General features: G+C 47.1%; 2 protein-coding genes and 1 pseudogene across 2 annotated transcripts; 1 reads left to right on the top strand and 2 right to left on the bottom strand.

Moving 5' to 3' along the window:
* Positions 1–1,710: 1,710 nt before the first annotated feature.
* DCS_03308 lies at positions 1,711–3,055 on the bottom strand (annotated as a pseudogene).
* A 4,411-nt stretch (positions 3,056–7,466) lies between these two features.
* Positions 7,467–8,189, top strand: DCS_03309 (uncharacterized protein; the record flags this gene model as incomplete). Its single annotated transcript, XM_040800630.1, has 2 exons — positions 7,467–7,658; positions 7,812–8,189. 2 exons carry the CDS (start codon positions 7,467–7,469, stop codon positions 8,187–8,189), a joined length of 570 nt encoding a protein of 189 aa, XP_040655663.1.
* Positions 8,190–15,689: 7,500 nt separating this feature from the next.
* On the bottom strand, positions 15,690–16,793 carry DCS_03310 (putative glucose n-acetyltransferase protein; the record flags this gene model as incomplete). The annotated part of the gene is made up of 1 exon (XM_040800631.1): positions 15,690–16,793. The coding sequence occupies one exon, from the start codon at positions 16,791–16,793 to the stop codon at positions 15,690–15,692; it is 1,104 nt and encodes a 367-aa protein (XP_040655664.1).
* Positions 16,794–17,274: the final 481 nt, after the last annotated feature.

Here is a 17,274-nt window from a genome sequence, read left to right on the forward strand (position 1 = left end):
CCTCTGTTGTAGCAGCCTCGGCAGAAATAAGTACAAGAGGCGCTGTCTTTGTTGTCCCTTGTAGCCAGATAACGTACCGGAGGCCAATAGTATTAAGGTAGGTACATATATCGTTTCGTAGTGCCACTGTAGGTAAAATAAGGACTGTTGTTCCAGCTCCATCTAGGGAAGCAGCAACAGTAACAATAAGTGTTTTCCCACATCCTGTACCAAGTACAACTATAGCCTGCTCGGCTGCTCGTGGACCTACTACTGCAAGAAGTCCTTCCCGTTGCCCGGGGCGTAGCTGGAGGGACGGGTCGTTCCGTAGACGACGGGCTACCAATAGAATACTAGCCTCGTCGGCTATTGGCCTTGTACGGTACCTAGTCTTCTTGTGCAATAGTTGTAGCCCTGTTGCTTCTGATATAGATTGTGGTCGCTTCCTTTGCTGCTGTAACTGTAAAAGTCTAAGTTGTTTGTCGATACCAAAAAGGGACTGCCAACTCTGCGACGCACGGTATGCACGGCCAAGTAGTGTACTCATAACTAGGGTCGTACTGCCGGCATAAGACTGGTTGAAAGTCCGATAGCTGTGGTTACTAGCCTCGGCCATAACAATTAGGTCGGCTTCGTCTTCTACCTCTGCTGCTGTAATATCTTGTAGATCAAAGTTTTCCTGATCCTTGGGACTGAATTTCTCCTTTGTAATAGATGCTGCAGCCTGGCGCCACCAGGCAACCTGGAAGGAAGGAATCTCGGCCTGGGTACACGCTTTCTGTAGGCACCGGGAAACAGTAGTATCTCTCCAAACCTGCCCCTTAAGATTAGACCACAAAAAAGGGGATAGTAATGCATTAGGGCTTTGTTGACGAAGGAATACCTGTCGTAACGGCTGTACAATAGCAAGATAGGTAAGAAGTAGATTGCCTATAGGCTGGGGTAAAAAGCGGATATTATCCTTTTGTGCACCAGTTTGCTCAAGACTCTTATGGTACCGTACATAGAGCATAACAGTATTTTCCCATAGTAGAATACTTCGGCGCCGATCCGTATTAGTATACGTTATAGATAGTATCTCAGGGGCCCGTAAGGGAGGACATGGTGAGATATGCATAAGAACAAGCATCCGTTGAAGGAATAGCTGTACTTGTGCCTCATAATTTGCAATAGCACGGGGACAAATTGAACTTCCGGAACCACTAGGGTTATCTTGTATAAATGCCCGTCGTTGGGATGGGTTCTGGAAGATATACTGCAGTAGGACCTGCTCAGTACCGCTCAGTACCTCGGCGTTCCGATTATCGGTACGCCAGTCACTCCCATAGTCCTCAACGTCAAGGTCGTCATATAGCTTCCACGACTCAATAGGTACTATATCCCTCGATCCAAGTAGTAGGTCGTTGTATAGTATTGTATATGCCTGTTGGTATTCTGAGACGATAAGTTGGGAGACTTGGTCGAGACTTAGCCTTATGCCTTGGTAGTCAAAGGCCTGGCCGTTAAGTAGCCAGCGGGCCTGGCTGCGTGAAAAAGCCGATGTGCGTATAGCAAAGAGGTATACCCGCCATTGAAGCATATAACCAATAGGGGTCTCGGCTGCCGCATGGATCATACGTCGACAGAGCTTTTGCAGTAGGGCTGGGATCCCATTTTCGTTATCCTGCTTCTGAAAGCAAACAAAATTAAAGACAAGTAGTTGTGCACACCAGATAAGGGCAGAAAGGTTACTATTATAGTTACCTGGATCTGCCCAAATTGATACCCTTGTATCCCCTAGGCCGTCCCTAGTTAATCCATTCTTTTGGATTGATATCCGGCTAAGCATAGCACAGAAACTTAGGAGTGGGGATGCAAAGGGTACGCTTCCGATTTCCTGATAGATTAATGCAATATATAGCCTTCGTATAGCCTTCTTAACTATAGTATTGTCTTTACCGTTGCTATTACTGTTGCCGTTGCCGTTGCTGTTGCCGTTACCGTTGCTGTTGCCGTTGCTGTTGCCGTTGCTGTTGCCGTTGCTATTGCTGTTGCCGTTACCGTTGCTGTTACCGTTGCTGTTGCCGTTGCTGTTGCTGTTGCTATTGCCGTTACCGTTGCTGTTGCCGTTGCTGTTGCCGTTGCTGTTGCCGTTGCTGTTGCTGTTGCCGTTACCGTTGCTGTTGCCGTTGCCGTTGCTGCTGCCGTTACTGTTACCGTTGCTGTTGCTGTTGCCGTTACCGTTGCTGTTGCCGTTGCTGTTGCTGTTGCTGTTGCTGTTGCTGTTGCTGTTGCTGTTTTCCTGTTGATCGTATATAGCTGTAATAACATCCAATATTGCTTCCTGCTGGGCTTGCGTTGGCTGGATTATATCCTTTGGCAATACCTGGCCACCCTCTTCCTGGCTGCCTACCCTTGTAAAGTGGCCGTCCTCGCTATACACAACGCGAAAGTAGTAGACAAGTAGCTGCTTCATCCTCCGGAAGTAGGTCGATAACGTAGACTGGTTCTTAAAGCTACGGAACGCAATAGTATTGCCCCGGGCGGCCGGCTGGCCGGCTGTAAAGTTACTGAGGATAGTGGCCCGTTGCTGTGTAATCTTCTGACCCAGGCCCCGGTAGCTACAGACAGAATAAGCATCGCGAAGTACCTCTTCTGCTGCTTCCAAAATCTGTAGCAGTAGCCAGTCTTCTTCGTTATCACTACTACTGTTATATTTCTTCTTCCCAGGTAGTGTATACGACGATTGGATCTCTGAATCCTGTAGCCCCCGTAGGTGGTCGGGGAAACCCGTCATAACAAGCCACGGCTGCCGCTCCGTTCTAGCCGTCTCGTCGGTATCCGGTACGGTAGCTGCCTTTTCGTCCAGGTCCCTTGTTGCTTGCTGTATATCCTGCTTTAACGTGGCGAATAGGGCGTCTTCCTCTACCGATAACGATAATGGTACCCCTTGGCGTTCCTGCTGGTCCTGAACGATAAAGTAGTCAATCCTACCCTTTGCCGTAAAGTAGGTCTGTAGGCAGCAGGCCCGCCATAGGGGGTTACCTTCTGTGTGTTGTGCTCGTGTCTTGCCGTGCCTTGGTAGGTGGTCGTGCATTGCAGCCAGCCGCCTTGTACAGAAGTCGCAGTTATCCCCGTTATTGCAGAGGTATCCAGGGAATGTAGCTAGGCCCTCAATAGGTACGCAGGTTATAGTCCGGCTTGGCCTATTATCTCGAAGTTCCTTTTCAGATCGGCATTTATAGCTTAAAAGGGAAGTAACCGTCGACTTTAGGTCTTGGCCGAGGAGTCGGTGCGGTTCTGCTCGGAGATGGCTTCTTATGGCCGTTTCCTTTGGCCCTATGCAGGTCCTGCATAGCTGGCATACGACGACTTGATGGCTTGCATCGTAAGAGAAGGTACCAAACCCCATTATTGCTGTTGCCGTTGCTGTTGCTGTTGCTGTTGCCGTTGTTGTTGCTGTTGCTGTTGCAGGTGCTGACAGTTGCTGGTACAGTTGCCGTTACTATTGCCGGTACCGTTACTGTTGCTGTTGCAGGTGCCAACAGTTACTGGTACAATTGCAGGTGCCGTTACTGTTGCTGGTACTGTTGCCGTTGCCGTTACTATTGCCGGTACCGTTGCTGTTGCTGTTGCAGGTGCTGACAGTTACTGGTACAATTGCAGGTACCGGTACTGTTACTGTTGCTGTTGCAGGTGCTGATAGTTACTGGTACAATTGCAGGTGCCGGTACTGTTACTGTTGCTGTTGCAGGTGCTGATAGTTACTGGTACAATTGCAGGTGCCGGTACTGTTACTGTTGCTGTTGCCGTTGCTGTTGCTGTTGCTGTTGCCGTTGCTGTTGCTGTTGCAGGTGCTAACAGTTGCTGGTACAATTGCAGGTACCGTTACTGTTGCTGGTACAATTGCAGGTGCCGTTACTGTTGCCGGTACCGTTACTGTTACTGTTGCAGGTGCTGACAGTTGCTGGTATAATTACAGGTGCCGGTACTGTTACTGTTGCTGTTGTAGGTGCTGATAGTTACTGGTACAATTGCAGGTGCCGTTACTGTTGCTGGTACTGTTGCCGTTGCCGTTGCTTTTGCCGGTACCGTTACTGTTGCTGTTGCCGTTGCCGTTGCTGTTGCCGGTACTGTTGCTGGTACTGTTGCCGTTGCCGTTGCTGTTGCCGGTACTGTTACTGTTGCCGTTGCTGTTGCTGACAGTTGCTGGTACAATTGCAGGTGCCGTTACTGTTGCTGGTACTGTTGCCGTTGCCGTTGCTGTTGCCGGTACCGTTACTGTTGCTGTTGCAGGTGCTGACAGTTACTGGTACAATTGCAGGTGCCGGTACTGTTACTGTTGCTGTTGCAGGTGCTGATAGATACTGGTACAATTGCAGGTGCCGTTACTGTTGCTGGTACTGTTGCCGTTGCCGTTGCTGTTGCCGGTACCGTTACTGTTGCTGTTGCAGGTGCTGACAGTTACTGGTACAATTGCAGGTGCCGGTACTGTTACTGTTGCTGTTGCCGTTGCCGTTGCTGTTGCCGGTACTGTTGCTGGTACTGTTGCCGTTGCCGTTGCTGTTGCCGGTACTGTTACTGTTGCCGTTGCTGTTGCTGACAGTTGCTGGTACAATTGCAGGTACCGTTACTGTTACTGTTGCTGTTGCAGGTGCTGATAGTTACTGGTACAATTGCAGGTGCCGTTACTGTTGCCGGTACTGTTGCCGTTGCTGTTGCTGTTGCCGGTACTGTTGCCGTTGCCGTTGCTGTTGCCGGTACTGTTACTGTTGCTGTTGCAGGTGCTGATAGTTGCTGGTACAGTTGCTGTTACCGTTGCTGTTGCTGTTGCTGTTGCAGGTGCTGATAGTTGCTGGTACAGTTGCTGTTACCGTTGCTGTTGCTGTTGCTGTTATAGGTACTGTTGCTGTTGCTGTTGCTGTTGCTGTTGCCGGTGCCGTTACTGTTGCTGGTACAATTGCAGGTGCCGTTACTGTTGCCGGTACCGTTACTGTTGCTGTTGCAGGTGCTGACAGTTGCTGGTACAATTGCAGGTACCGTTACTGTTACTGTTGCTGTTGCAGGTGCCGGTACTGTTACTGTTGCTGTTGCAGGTGCTGATAGATACTGGTACAATTGCAGGTGCCGTTACTGTTGCTGTTGCTGTTGCAAGTACTGATAGTTGCTGGTACAATTGCAGGTGCCGGTACTGTTACTGTTGCTGTTGCCGTTGCTGTTGCTGTTGCAGGTACTGACAGTTGCTGGTACAATTGCAGGTGCCGTTGCTGTTGCTGTTGCTGTTGCTGTTGCTGTTGCTGTTGCTGTTGCTGTTGCCGTTGCTGTTACTGTTGCTGTTGCCGTTACTGTTGTTGTTGCTGTTGCTGTTGCTGTTGCTGACCCGATTGCTATTGTTGTTGCTAATTGCTGTTGCTTAGCTACAAGTACCTACTTATACGTTTGCAAGGCAATTGAAACAATCCAATTGAAATAATCCAACCCAAGTACGTACGGATAGATAATAGAGTACTACTATACTTACTCCAGTCTACTATTGGTCTGGCCCTGCTACCTTGATGGGATTTTTTTTTCAAGCCCCGCCCGCAAAGCTACCAATACCAATACACCGCTACTTCCCCCCCCCCCCCCCCACCCCCCACCTACCCAACCATTGTCGTACCGAAATTCCCCAAATTCCCGACAAGAAAACTTTTACTGTTGGGGATTATTTTGCCGCGCCCTGCGCACCGCTACGGCCGATGCGACGTGATATTCGCCGAACAATCTTTTCCGCCCGTACGGTCGTATTTTTCCCGACCCGCGCGGCCGCGTATTGGTGGATCTTTTTGACTGCACCTTTTTGACTCGACGATCCCGACCGCAAGTACCTTTTCGCGCGCGCGCCCCGCCAATCGGTACCTGCCCCGCTCCGCCCGCGCTAACGCGCCTAGGGTTTCCTTTTTGACTGAAAAAGCCCCGCCACATAACGGCTAGGCTAGGCTAGGCTAACCCTAGGTAACCCTAGGGTATTGCTACTGCTAGTAGCAACTGTTAGAAGTACTACTACTGGTAGATATACTATACTATACTAAGAGTATAAGTAAGTATATAGAGCTGACTAATAGTATACAATATACTATTTCTCTAAACTGTTGTTAAAGATACTTGCCTAATTAGGTATAGTATAGAATGCTCTAGAACATTCTAGAATATTCTAGAATATTCTATACCCTACTTATAGAATAAGCTGGAACTTCTTGGAATAAGTCGGAATGTTGCTTACTTTACTTATAGAATAAGCTGGAACTTCCTGGAATAAGTCGGAATGTTACTTACCCTACTTATAGAATAAGCTGGAACAGTCTTTACTGTACTTCTACACCTATATAAGGCAGTAGCCGTTCCCTTAGAATAGTTTCTCCTTTTTGAAATATAATTGTATTCGTTTATATAATTCGGTACTACTAATTGTGCACTCTTATCCAGTTACTAACTAGTTCCCCTTATGCTGTTACTAACAGCTTGATTGATTCCCTAGTCCGTGCGATATACTTCTACTACCCCTCCTCTTGCGCACCCAAATTGCAAGAGCTTTTGCTAGTACTTATCTATATATAAGCTACCTTAGGACCCGGGTCCTAAGGTAGATCCTATCTACTTTTTCCTTAATCCGTATCCTCTTCTTTACGGCTTTTACTAGCACCTATCTATATATAATTGTTACGGAGTCGCTAGGCGACTGCTCTAGGACTCTTAATGATGTTTATTAAAAGACTTGAAGGAGGGAAAACTACCTAACAACTAGGGCTTCTAGTTATATGCGTTCCTCCTAGTGGGTCCCTTGGTTCCCTTCGTTCTCCTATATCGGGCTAAGCCCGATACCATAATATACCGTTTCGCTCTACCCGTTCGAAGTAAAGTCTAGCTATAGCCGTAGCTAAACCGCCCTTCCTAAGGCTAGTTTTCCCAATCCGTAGCTCCCCCGAATTTTTTTTTTTTTTTTTTTTATTTTTTTTTTTTTTTTGGGTATTCGTCGGGTGCTTAGCGTACGCGGTCTCCTCCCCGTATCGTCCCCTATTTAGGGTTTGCTGGTTACCCGGGGTAACTAATTCTACCCCGTTCCGTCCCCTCCTTGGGTATTTACCGGGTGCTTGCCGGGTGCCTAAGGCGCCTAGCGTTACCCTGCTTTTCCCCCTTACTACTCCCTCTATATTGCCTTCTCTGTTCCCATTCTGTTGCGCTTTTCGTTCCTCTTTCCTTTAACTATTGTACCTACCTGTTTTTTAGCTTCTTGCCGTACGATTGTTATTAACTCCTTTGCCGCCTCCTATTGCGCCTGCTCCCCTATTGCTGTTGTTCCTCCCCCGTAAGGTGGGTTACTGCTTCCTCGTCGGGGCCGTTCCGTATGTCCTTCGGGCCGTTGGCTAACAAGCTGGTAACGATAGGAACTGTTAATCCTACTCTTGCTATTATTACTCCTCCCTTATAGAGGACTTATTTACCTTTTTGTTGCCGCTGCTGCCGCCATTATGTCTACCGCCGCAGGTACTCCTCCCCCCCCTCCCGGACGCGGTTCGGGCCCTCGTAATGGCTACTATACCGATAAGTCGGATCGCTGTTGCGCCCTAGGCGAATACCTAGTGGAGGGTAACTCCTCCGACGAGGAGTTCGCACCTCCGGAGGAGGTGTACGGAATGTACCTCCCTTGCGTTAATTGCCTTGTTACCAGCGGCCGTAACGACTGCGTACCGGGCTATAGTACTGGCTGCCGTACGTGCGCGCGTGCGTACGCTAAATGCATCTAGGTACTGCATTTGTTTACTGCGCGCCCTTAACTGTATTGCGCCCTGCGTAACCTTTGTACTTGCGCCTAGCGCAACGTCTACATCCTGGTCGAGGCCCGCCCTAAGGTCGGGGCCGTACCGGGCGCTTGCGCCGTCCTATCGCTTGAGTTTCTGGCCCTGGGCCGGGTTTGGGCTTGCACCCTGGCTTTGGCCGAGATAGAGCCTGCTCCCGTGCGCCCTGCCTATACCCTCGCCCCCGTACCGGGTGTTGTCTCTCCCCCCGCCGCTGCCGACAATAACGACGACCCGAACCGCACCCTTATCCTTGCTGCCAACGCCTTAACCCCGACTCAAGCGGGTAGCCGTTCCGGCGCTGTACCGAGTATGCAGCTCGGCGTATTTGCCCAGGGTATAGCTCGGGCCCTAACGGGCATCCAGAGTAACGTATGCGGCCTTGCCCGCTGTTAGCAGGCGCAGGAGGGCGTTAGTACTGAGTTAGTAGCTACTTTAGCCGAGATGCGCTGCAATATTTATAAGTCGTACGAGTCTTACGCTAGCGGTTCCCCCTTAGTACGCCGTCCCGCCCCCTTTACTCCCCGCATTGCCCGCAATTGCAGCAGGTTACGCTCGTCCCGCATAGCCGATGCAACTCTATCGCGCCGCCCCGTTGCCTCCGCCCCTTATATTACCTAAGTCGCCCGGCGCCTTCGTTTTATGCCCCCGCCCCCGCCCCCCTCGGTTACGTCCCGCCCCCGCCCGAGTGCCGTAACGGATAGTTTCGAGACCCTCCCCGAGGAGGATACCAAGGAGGACGAAAGCAAGAAGGATACAAAAACCAACGAGTCTAAGTAGTACGGCTAGCGTATATCCGTAGTAGTAGTATTGGGTCGGGCCCTTATCGGGGGCGCTCCGGGGCCGAGTTTTTCCTTCTATATAGTTAAAATTTTACGTTTTGTTTTACGGCTTACCCGCGCTCCGCCGTTTGTATAGGGATCTCCCTATTGCTGTGTAAATTCCTCTAGGGCTTCCATTTGTACTAGAGCCTCTATCGGTTCCTAGGTTAGTTATTCGTAACCTAGCTATTTTACAAGGGTATTGCGTTATCCCCCTTGGCCTTAGGCCCCCCTTATAGCGAGGATGCGTTTGACTTAGTATTCCTTTTGCAAGGTACCGTCCTTGTCTTGGACTAGCAGTAGGCCTGGCTCCGAATCCCGTACTACCTAACTGGGTAAGGGGTCGTTTACTGCCCTTTCGATAAGGTCTATATAGAAGGTAGGGTATAAGCCCTAAGGAATATTTAGTATTACTGTAAGTAGTATTAGTACTGCTAGTACCGTAAACTTAGAAGTAACTTAGTCTAGCTTTCTGTATAGCCTGTTGGTTTTAATATATCTAAGGCTAAGCTAGACCTTATCGCCTACCTAGAACTTTTCTACTAGGCGACCTAAAGCTACTGCCGACTCGTATAAGCGTTATTGTATAAAGGCAATAGCCGCTTATATAATTTCTGTTCCTTCCCTTAGGTATTATAGGAAAGCAATAGCCCTCCCTTTTAGTATTATTACGCTTACCTAGTTGTCCTCTACCCTCGGTATTGTACCGATTTCGTAGCCTAACAATAGCTTATTTGGGCTAACTCCTGTAACTAAAGACTCCCTATTATTTAGGGCCAGCTGGTAGGCGGCTAGGTGGGCCGGCTAGTTAAACTGCTTAAATGAGATTAGGATCCTTAGGGTAGCTTGAATTTCCTAATTTACCCTCTTAGTGCCCCTATCCGTCTAGGGGTAGTATAAAGTTAATAGGAGTTGCTTCGTACCAATAAGGGAGCATAGGGATATCTAGAACTTACTAAGCCAGTTTAATCCCCGATCTATTATAATCTGGGCGGGAAAACCCCTAAATCGCTACTAATAGGTCTTAAACCGTTCTGTATAAGCCTTTGCGCTTATTATAGTTATTGCCTTAAGTTAGATAAATTTAGAGAGGCAGTCTGTAATAACTATTAAGAATTAGGGGTCCTTATTGTTCTATACTAGTAGGTCGGTTATAAAGTCAATCGATATTTGCTTCTAGTAACGGTCTAGCGGGGGGATTGGCTGTAGGAGTCCCTATCTCTATAGACGGCTCTTACAGCTCCAGTAGTAGTAGCAATTCCAAATATACCGTACTACGTTCTGTAATATACTATCCTAGTGGAAGTCCCGCTAAAGTACGCGGAATATTCCGTTACGACTAGGGTGGCCCGATATAGGTAATTTGTGTACCTGTTGTATTATTCGCGTTATTAGTAGTTCCTAGGTAGGTACCTATAGGCGTCCCCTATAGTGTATTGCGCCGTAGGTACTAATAGTACAATTGGCCGTTTGTTCTTTTGTCTTTACTTCTGCTGGGAATTTCCGTGCGCCTGTTGCTACTGCTTGTCGTTAAGCTTTATATATTGTATTGTTTTGTAACGCTTAGTCCTATAATTCCTGTAGGTAGGGTTCCGGGAAGAGCAGTTAGCCGGCTGGCGTATCCTGTAGAAATAGCGTTTCCCTCCCTATTGGTCCCTATACTACTAGGAGTAGTCCCTATACTGCTGGGAGTAGTTGGGATGTATTGATAGCTCCCTGTTCCCCTTCCGTCTCTAGACGGGCCCGGTCCGCCCCTGTATTTATAGCTATTGTATTTTGGGTACTTAGTACTTTGCAGCCGGCCTGGGCCCGGTCTGTCCCTGTATTCGCCCGATTTATGCTTGTATTTGTAATTGCTGTATCCTGGGTGTCCTAGGCGTTAGGACCTTTTTGTGCGGGTTGGCCTTTGGGCGCCTCCTGCAGTATAGAGATTAATACCGGCCGAAGTATTTATCCTAGGCATAGCGCGTCCTCCTTATCCTGTTCCCGACGCAAGAGCGTATCCGGCCGTTGTACTTGCAAGCCCGGTCTGTACTGTAGCGAGTAATTAAAGTTTGCAAGGACTTCCGCCTATTGTACCTATTGTTCCGATATCTCCTACGGTTTAGTAAAGTATTTAAGGTTCTTATAGTCCGTTAGAATAGTAAATAGTTCCGCAACGCCTTATAGGTCTGCCGACTACGCCTTAAGATAGCTAATAATTGCTAGGAGTTCCTTGTCGTGGATTGTATAATTCCTTTCTGCTAGTATAAGTTTGGCTAAGTAGTAGGCTACTGGTCGTAGGACCCCCTTGCTATCGATTTGCAAGAGGTATCCGCCTAGTGCTTTGCCTAAGCAATTGGTCTTAATAAGAGTCTTCCTATCTAGGTCCTATTGTACTAGGATTAGGTATAACGAAAAGGTACGCTTAAGGGATTGGAAGGCTGTATCTTCTTTAGGTCCCTAGCGAAATAGTATACCCCTCCCTGTAAGGGCTATAAGTAGTTCTATAAGGCTTGTAAAATTGGGAATAAATTTGCAGTAGAAGTTCGCAAAGCCTAGGAAGCTCCTAATCCCCCTTACCTTAGTAGGTAGTTGCTATTCTTAAATTGCAGCAATTTTCGCTAGGTTAGGCCTAACCTTAACGCCTGCTTAGATAATAAACCTAAGGTATTTAACTTCTATTGTTGCAAATGCGTACTTATTGAGATCTAGGTAAAGACCGGCTGCCGGGAGCCGCTTAAGGATTTCCCTAACCTTAGTAATATAGTCGGCCTTTGATCCGGAGGTATAGATTAGGATATTGTCTAGATAGGCTGTAACCTACTCCCCTAATTTGTCCTGCAATACCCTATTAATATATCTCTGGAATAAAGCCGGTACTCTAGCTAGGCCGAAGGGATAGACTAACTATTCGAATAGACTAAATTATATATAGAATACTATAAGCGGTTCGTCTCCTAGCGCTATACGTAACTTGTAGAATGCTGCTTGTACGTTTAGTTTGGTAAACTAGCGTGCCCCTAAGAGTAAGCGGAGCGTTTCTTTAACTAGCGGGAGTAGGTAACAGTCCTGTTATGTAATCTTGTTTAGGGCCCGGTAGTCTATATATAGCCTCTATCCTTTGTTTTCTTTCTTAGTAAGTAGTATTGGTACTACTACTACTAACGAACTTACCTATATCTATCCCTTATCTAGTAGGTCTATAATCTGCTTGCGGACTTCGAGTAGTTAGTCTTATAGTATATTGTATAGTAGACCCTAGGGTAGCTGTAGCGTTTCTCCCTTGTCGTTTTGTTGTAGTTGGATGTAGTAGTCTTAGGAGCCCTAGTATAGTAGTAGGCCTAAGGCTTGTTCCTTATCGAAAAGGTTAGTGTAGTCCTAGAGGGCTGCCGGAAGAGTAGGTAGGGCTATTGTTATTGTATTTGTACTTCCGGGTACTTATAGCGCTGTTTCTTGTAGTTTTATTACTATTTCTTGCAAGCTTGTTACTACTAGTACTCCCTATTGTTTCTGTAAAAAGGTTTGTACTAGCGTAAGGTATACCTCCTGGGATCCGTCGGGAGGGCGGATGTCGTTTGCTTGTACAATTTAGTTACCTACTGCCCCGATTGTAAGAGTCCGATCTATTGCGTTTAGGGTTACCCGTTGGTATTCTATCTATAGTAGGCCTAGTATAGCGTCTCGACTTAGGCCTAGGATAACGTATAGTAGTACTAGGCTCTTCCAGCTATCTATATCGATTGTCGTACGGACTATATTAGTTATTGTAGGGTAGGTAAGGGTATTGCCTGTATTCCGCCGAGATGTTATAATAGCCGTTTGGAGTAGCCGTTTTGTTGGGAGAGGGATAAGCTTAAGTTGCAGGCGTTAGGCTATCCTTTCGCTAATAGCCCTATAGCAGTTGCAGCTGCTATCGATTTAAACATTAAGGAACCTTATAGAATTTACAAGTATAGCAATAAGAAAGGGTAGTCTATTTATCCTTAGTGTAATCTTTTTAAACTCGGTCTCCTAATTCCCCTAGTTCCTTATAGTCCGCTTGCCTGTAAACCCTTAGTGCCTCCGAGCAAGACTTAGCTTAGAGGCGCCTTATTTCCCTCCTCTTCCTTAGTCTTTAATTCCTTGCAAATATATTCTTCCCCCTAAGCGGTCTGAATGCTTGTCCCTGGGGTATATAGGATTGCAGCTTATTGTAGGTATTATTGGATGTAGTGGCCTCCCTCCCTGCAGCGGATATATATACCGGCCGCCCTACGCCTGTCTCTCTCTTCCTGTATGACCTATTTCGCCCGCTGTTAGGGCCTACCTTGGCCTCGGTTCGTTTTCGTTATCGGTTTAGTTATAGCCGCCCTAGGCCCGGCCGTAGCCCTAGAGCCTGCCGTATTAACCCCTGACATTGGGGTATTGCCGTCCTTATTGGGTCGGGGGGTCGCCCTGGCCGTCCCCTAGCCGGGCCCGCCCCGGTCCCTAATTTTATCCTCTATGCGTTGCGATTCCATTTCGAATACAATTCGTTTATATGCGTTGACCGCCTTATCGTAGTTGTCTATTATAGTCCCCCGCTAGAGGATACAGTCCCTTATTCTCTTAGTTAGCCCAATACGGAGCTTTATAAGTTTTACCTTACTAGGCCAATGTATCCCTCCTGCTAGTGTAAGCTTCTCTTCGAAGCGTATAAGGAACGCTAGGAACGACTCCAACGTCCCTTGCCTAATGTCCTTTAGTTCGACAACCGCTAGTTACTAGCGGTAAGGGTTACTGTAAGCCGATTCGAGGTATATTAGGAATTGGAACGGGTCGTAACCGATGCGGGAGCCTTCTTCGAAGTACGTTGTAACTTGTTGCTGGACTTTGGCCGAGAGGTTTTGCTAAACGAAGATCTATTGGTCCTGGGCGGACCCAATAAAGTCCTTATCCACTCGGAGCTTGCAGTTTATGCAGAACTTCCAGGCTGTAAAGGTACCCTTGTTGCTATTATGCGGGTCCCCGACCGGAATCGGTTTACGTTTAACACGGGCCCGTAGTATGCCTAACTCGTCCCCGGTCCGCTCCTGCTGGGGGTTGATTGTTAAGGTATCTATTGGCTAAGCCGACGAATGCCCTAGGTCCTACTGTACCTGTTGCTGCCTATTCTTCTGTAGAGCTAAGATTTGTATAGAGTACGTTTCCATTTGGGCGTGTATTTGGCTAAACTCTATGTGGACTTTTGCTATAAAGTCCTCTATGACTTGCTGGAGGTTAATTTCTTTGGGCTTCCCCTTATCCATTTTGACTTACAATAGTTAGGCTTTTCCTTCCTCCTAACCGGTATAAGTAAAGTCTTTTAAATGTTACGGAGTTGCTAGGCGACTGCTCTAGGACTCTCAATAATGTTTATTAAAAGACTTAAAGGAGGGAAAACTACCTAACAACTAGGGCTTCTAGTTGTGTGCGTTCCTCCTAGTAGGTCCCTTGGTTCCCTTCGTTCTCCTATATCGGGCTAAGCCCGATACCATAACAATAATCCACCTTAGGACCCGGGTCCTAAGGTAGGTCCTATATAGACAGGTAATAGTAAAAGCTATAAAGAAAAGGATACGGATTAAGGAAAATATAAATAGGATCCACCTTAGGACCCGGGTCCCAAGGTAGATTATATATAGATAGGTAATAGCAAAAGCGTAAAAAAAAAGAATTACAATTAAAGAAGAAGTAAATAGGACCTACCTTAGGACCCGGGTCCTAAGGTAGATCCTATATAGATAGGTAATAGCAAAAGCCAAAAAAGAATAGGGATTAAAGAAGAAGTAACTCCCTTATATACCGAAAGGAGACAAAGAAGAAAAATAAAAAGAAGAGTAAAAAAATAAAAGAAATAAATACAATTTACCTTTAGACCTACGTCTAAAAGTATATTATTATTATTTACTACTATATTTACATATAGTAAATTATTGTAAATTTATAGAGTATATTATTGTAAATCTATGTAAATTTATATAATAGTGAATGAATTTATATAATAATTCTATTAATTCTACCCTCTTTTTTACTTTTTACTATCCCCTTTTCATTTTTGAAACCCATTTCTAGCCCTAACCCATACCCTTCCTACCGGTTTTTCCCTTACTATACTCCGTATTAAATACCTTACCGAAATACTGTAATAGCCAAGTATCGCGCCTAGCGCTTTTCCACACACCATAGCAGGCCGGGAGGACTATATTGCAGTACCGATACTCCTCTAGCCCTTGTCCTTCTACAGTAGCTGTAGGGTCGGCTCTAGGGCAAATAGACTGCAGTTAGTAGCAATGCCAGCAGACAAGATACTTCTGGATCCACTTCTTGCCTCTATGCTCCTCTTGGAATTGCCTCTTTGCATTAATCCAATCCCAACGCTGTATACAGCCCGCCCTATAATGCTCGAAGTTACGCTTACTTATAAAAGTAGCCGCTTAGGGGCAGCCTCTTTTCCCTCCTTTCGTACCAAATTGAATCCATTAAAAGAGATCTCTTGTTACTAGTTTCCCCCAGAACCGAACCAACAGACTAGGATTACGTGATCGTATAGGGTACGATTACAGAGAGGATAAAAGTGGCCGCTCAGGGGCAGCCTCTTTTCCCTCCTTTCGTACTAAATTGAATCTATTGAAAGAGATCTCTTATTACCAGTTTCCCCCAGAACCGAACCAACAATTATCGTTACCAATAGGCAGTAACGCTCTAGTATACCGTATAGTAAAGGGTACGGAAAGGGCAGGATAGACCGGACCTTATAAGATACTAGGCATTAACGGTACTAATATTCGCATAAATACGGGCATAGGAGCATTAACATTCCGTAACAGTTACGTTAAACCGTACTACTAAGAAAAAGAGGAAGCCCATATACTACTACTAATAAGACCGAGAGGGTTCCCCTACCGTAACCTAGATATACCAGGAACACTAGTTGCAGTAACTACTTCCCGCCGTAACCTAAATATACTAACTGTTAAAATGCTAGTATTTCCTCCCGTTGGTCTTGTCCGCAAGGCCTGATGGATAGACCGTCCGTCCGTCAAGCTTCCTAACCTATAAGTTGTTTTCGGTACCCCTCTTTTAGTTACCCAATTTACCGGTCTCCACCTGTTGGACAGATTTCCCGTCGGTACCTTCGAAAGTCGTCGTATAGGCGGTACCATAGCTCTCTCTCGACGCATGTTTCCAAACCGTCCTTCATTCGGCACTTGGGCTCATATTTCTGGATTACTTCCGCTGGCGTCGGAAGCCACGGCTTGGCCACTGGCCAATCGGAGAAGTGGATAATTTTTGCCTCGTTATACGCGGCCACAGGATCCCACACTTCCCGATCGGAGCCGAGATACAGAGCATGGCCATCTGAGCGGAACTCGGCCGAAAGCATAGCATATCGGCGGTGAGGAAGGACCATGGCGCTGTCTATATATAAGTCGTTCACAATCTCCATATCGTAATCGTTTCTGCCGGCACTCTCAATCTTATCCATCACTCGTGAAAACTCGACAACATTTGGTTCGATTAACATAAGGAGTGATGTAAGTATCTTCTTGTCCGGATGAAGCCAGTACGCGCGAGGCATCGCGGCGGTGCACGGCGGGAGAAGGAATAGCTCGTCCATCAATTGCAGCACGACGGCGTCCGAGTCGAGAACAAGAACACGGCTATAGTCCGTTTGGTTAAAGGCCAGAAGCTTTGTGAATGAGTCGGCCCAGGTACCTTCCTCGCTGTCCCTATGGTGCACCGATATGGGCGACAAGCGGACGCCGTACTGATCGCGGGCCTTAATCAACAGCTCCCCGTCCGGCGTGGAAGCCCCGGTTGCGGCCGGGTCCATCATATTGGATGGATACATCATGACACGATCCGCCTTGCTGCCCAGCCGGTGAAGTGTCTCGAAGATCATAACAGAGTTGCACAAGTAGGCACTATTCGTAACATATTGTACATAGGCGAACCTCGACCAGATGGTGTGGTCAATCTGGTCAGGCGGTGAATTGTCGCTACCTGCCTTCCATCCTAACGCGGACCAGTCCGGTACTTTGGCCGGAGAGGTATGATTTAGAAGAAGCCATAGGAAGAGGCCAGTAGCAGCGGCGGCAGCGGTAAGTAATCGGAATCGTCTCGAGCAGGCAATAGTTAACAAGCTCAAGCCCTGGCCACCACTTAACGGGCTTGCGTTCGTCCTACGAAGGGTCATGACTGGCGTTGCTGTATTTTGATTTCTAGCAGTGTGGCTGGTGATGGCAGTTATGGTTGATGAGATCGGTTGCGCGCCTGGCCATTAAATAAATACATGGTCGCGTCGGATAATTAGGTTACCAAGCAATGCAATAAAAGTTGAACTGTCCTCCTGCAAATGGATAACTCAGCTTGAAACATGACTTGATTTGGGTAAGGCAGTATTAAGTTAGTATGCTCTTGTTGTCGAACTACGCTAAATGCACTTTGCCTCACATCGCATAACGTGCCGCCCGACCTCAACTATTGGTGGAGCTGTCGTAGAGACGACATTCAGTTGGAGTTTTTTTTATATTGTTTTTGTTGTAACCTGTAGCTAAAGTCTAAAGGTTACAAAATGCTTAGTCCTAGTGGTACTGTCGTAATAGCGCGCGGCAATTAGATAAGTTTGTAAAAGGCTCCCAGGTGTTTTCCTCTAGTCCGTATCCTTTCCACTTTAT

Source organism: Drechmeria coniospora, chromosome 02, assembly GCF_001625195.1.
Source record: "Drechmeria coniospora strain ARSEF 6962 chromosome 02, whole genome shotgun sequence".
Taxonomy (NCBI): domain Eukaryota; kingdom Fungi; phylum Ascomycota; class Sordariomycetes; order Hypocreales; family Ophiocordycipitaceae; genus Drechmeria; species Drechmeria coniospora.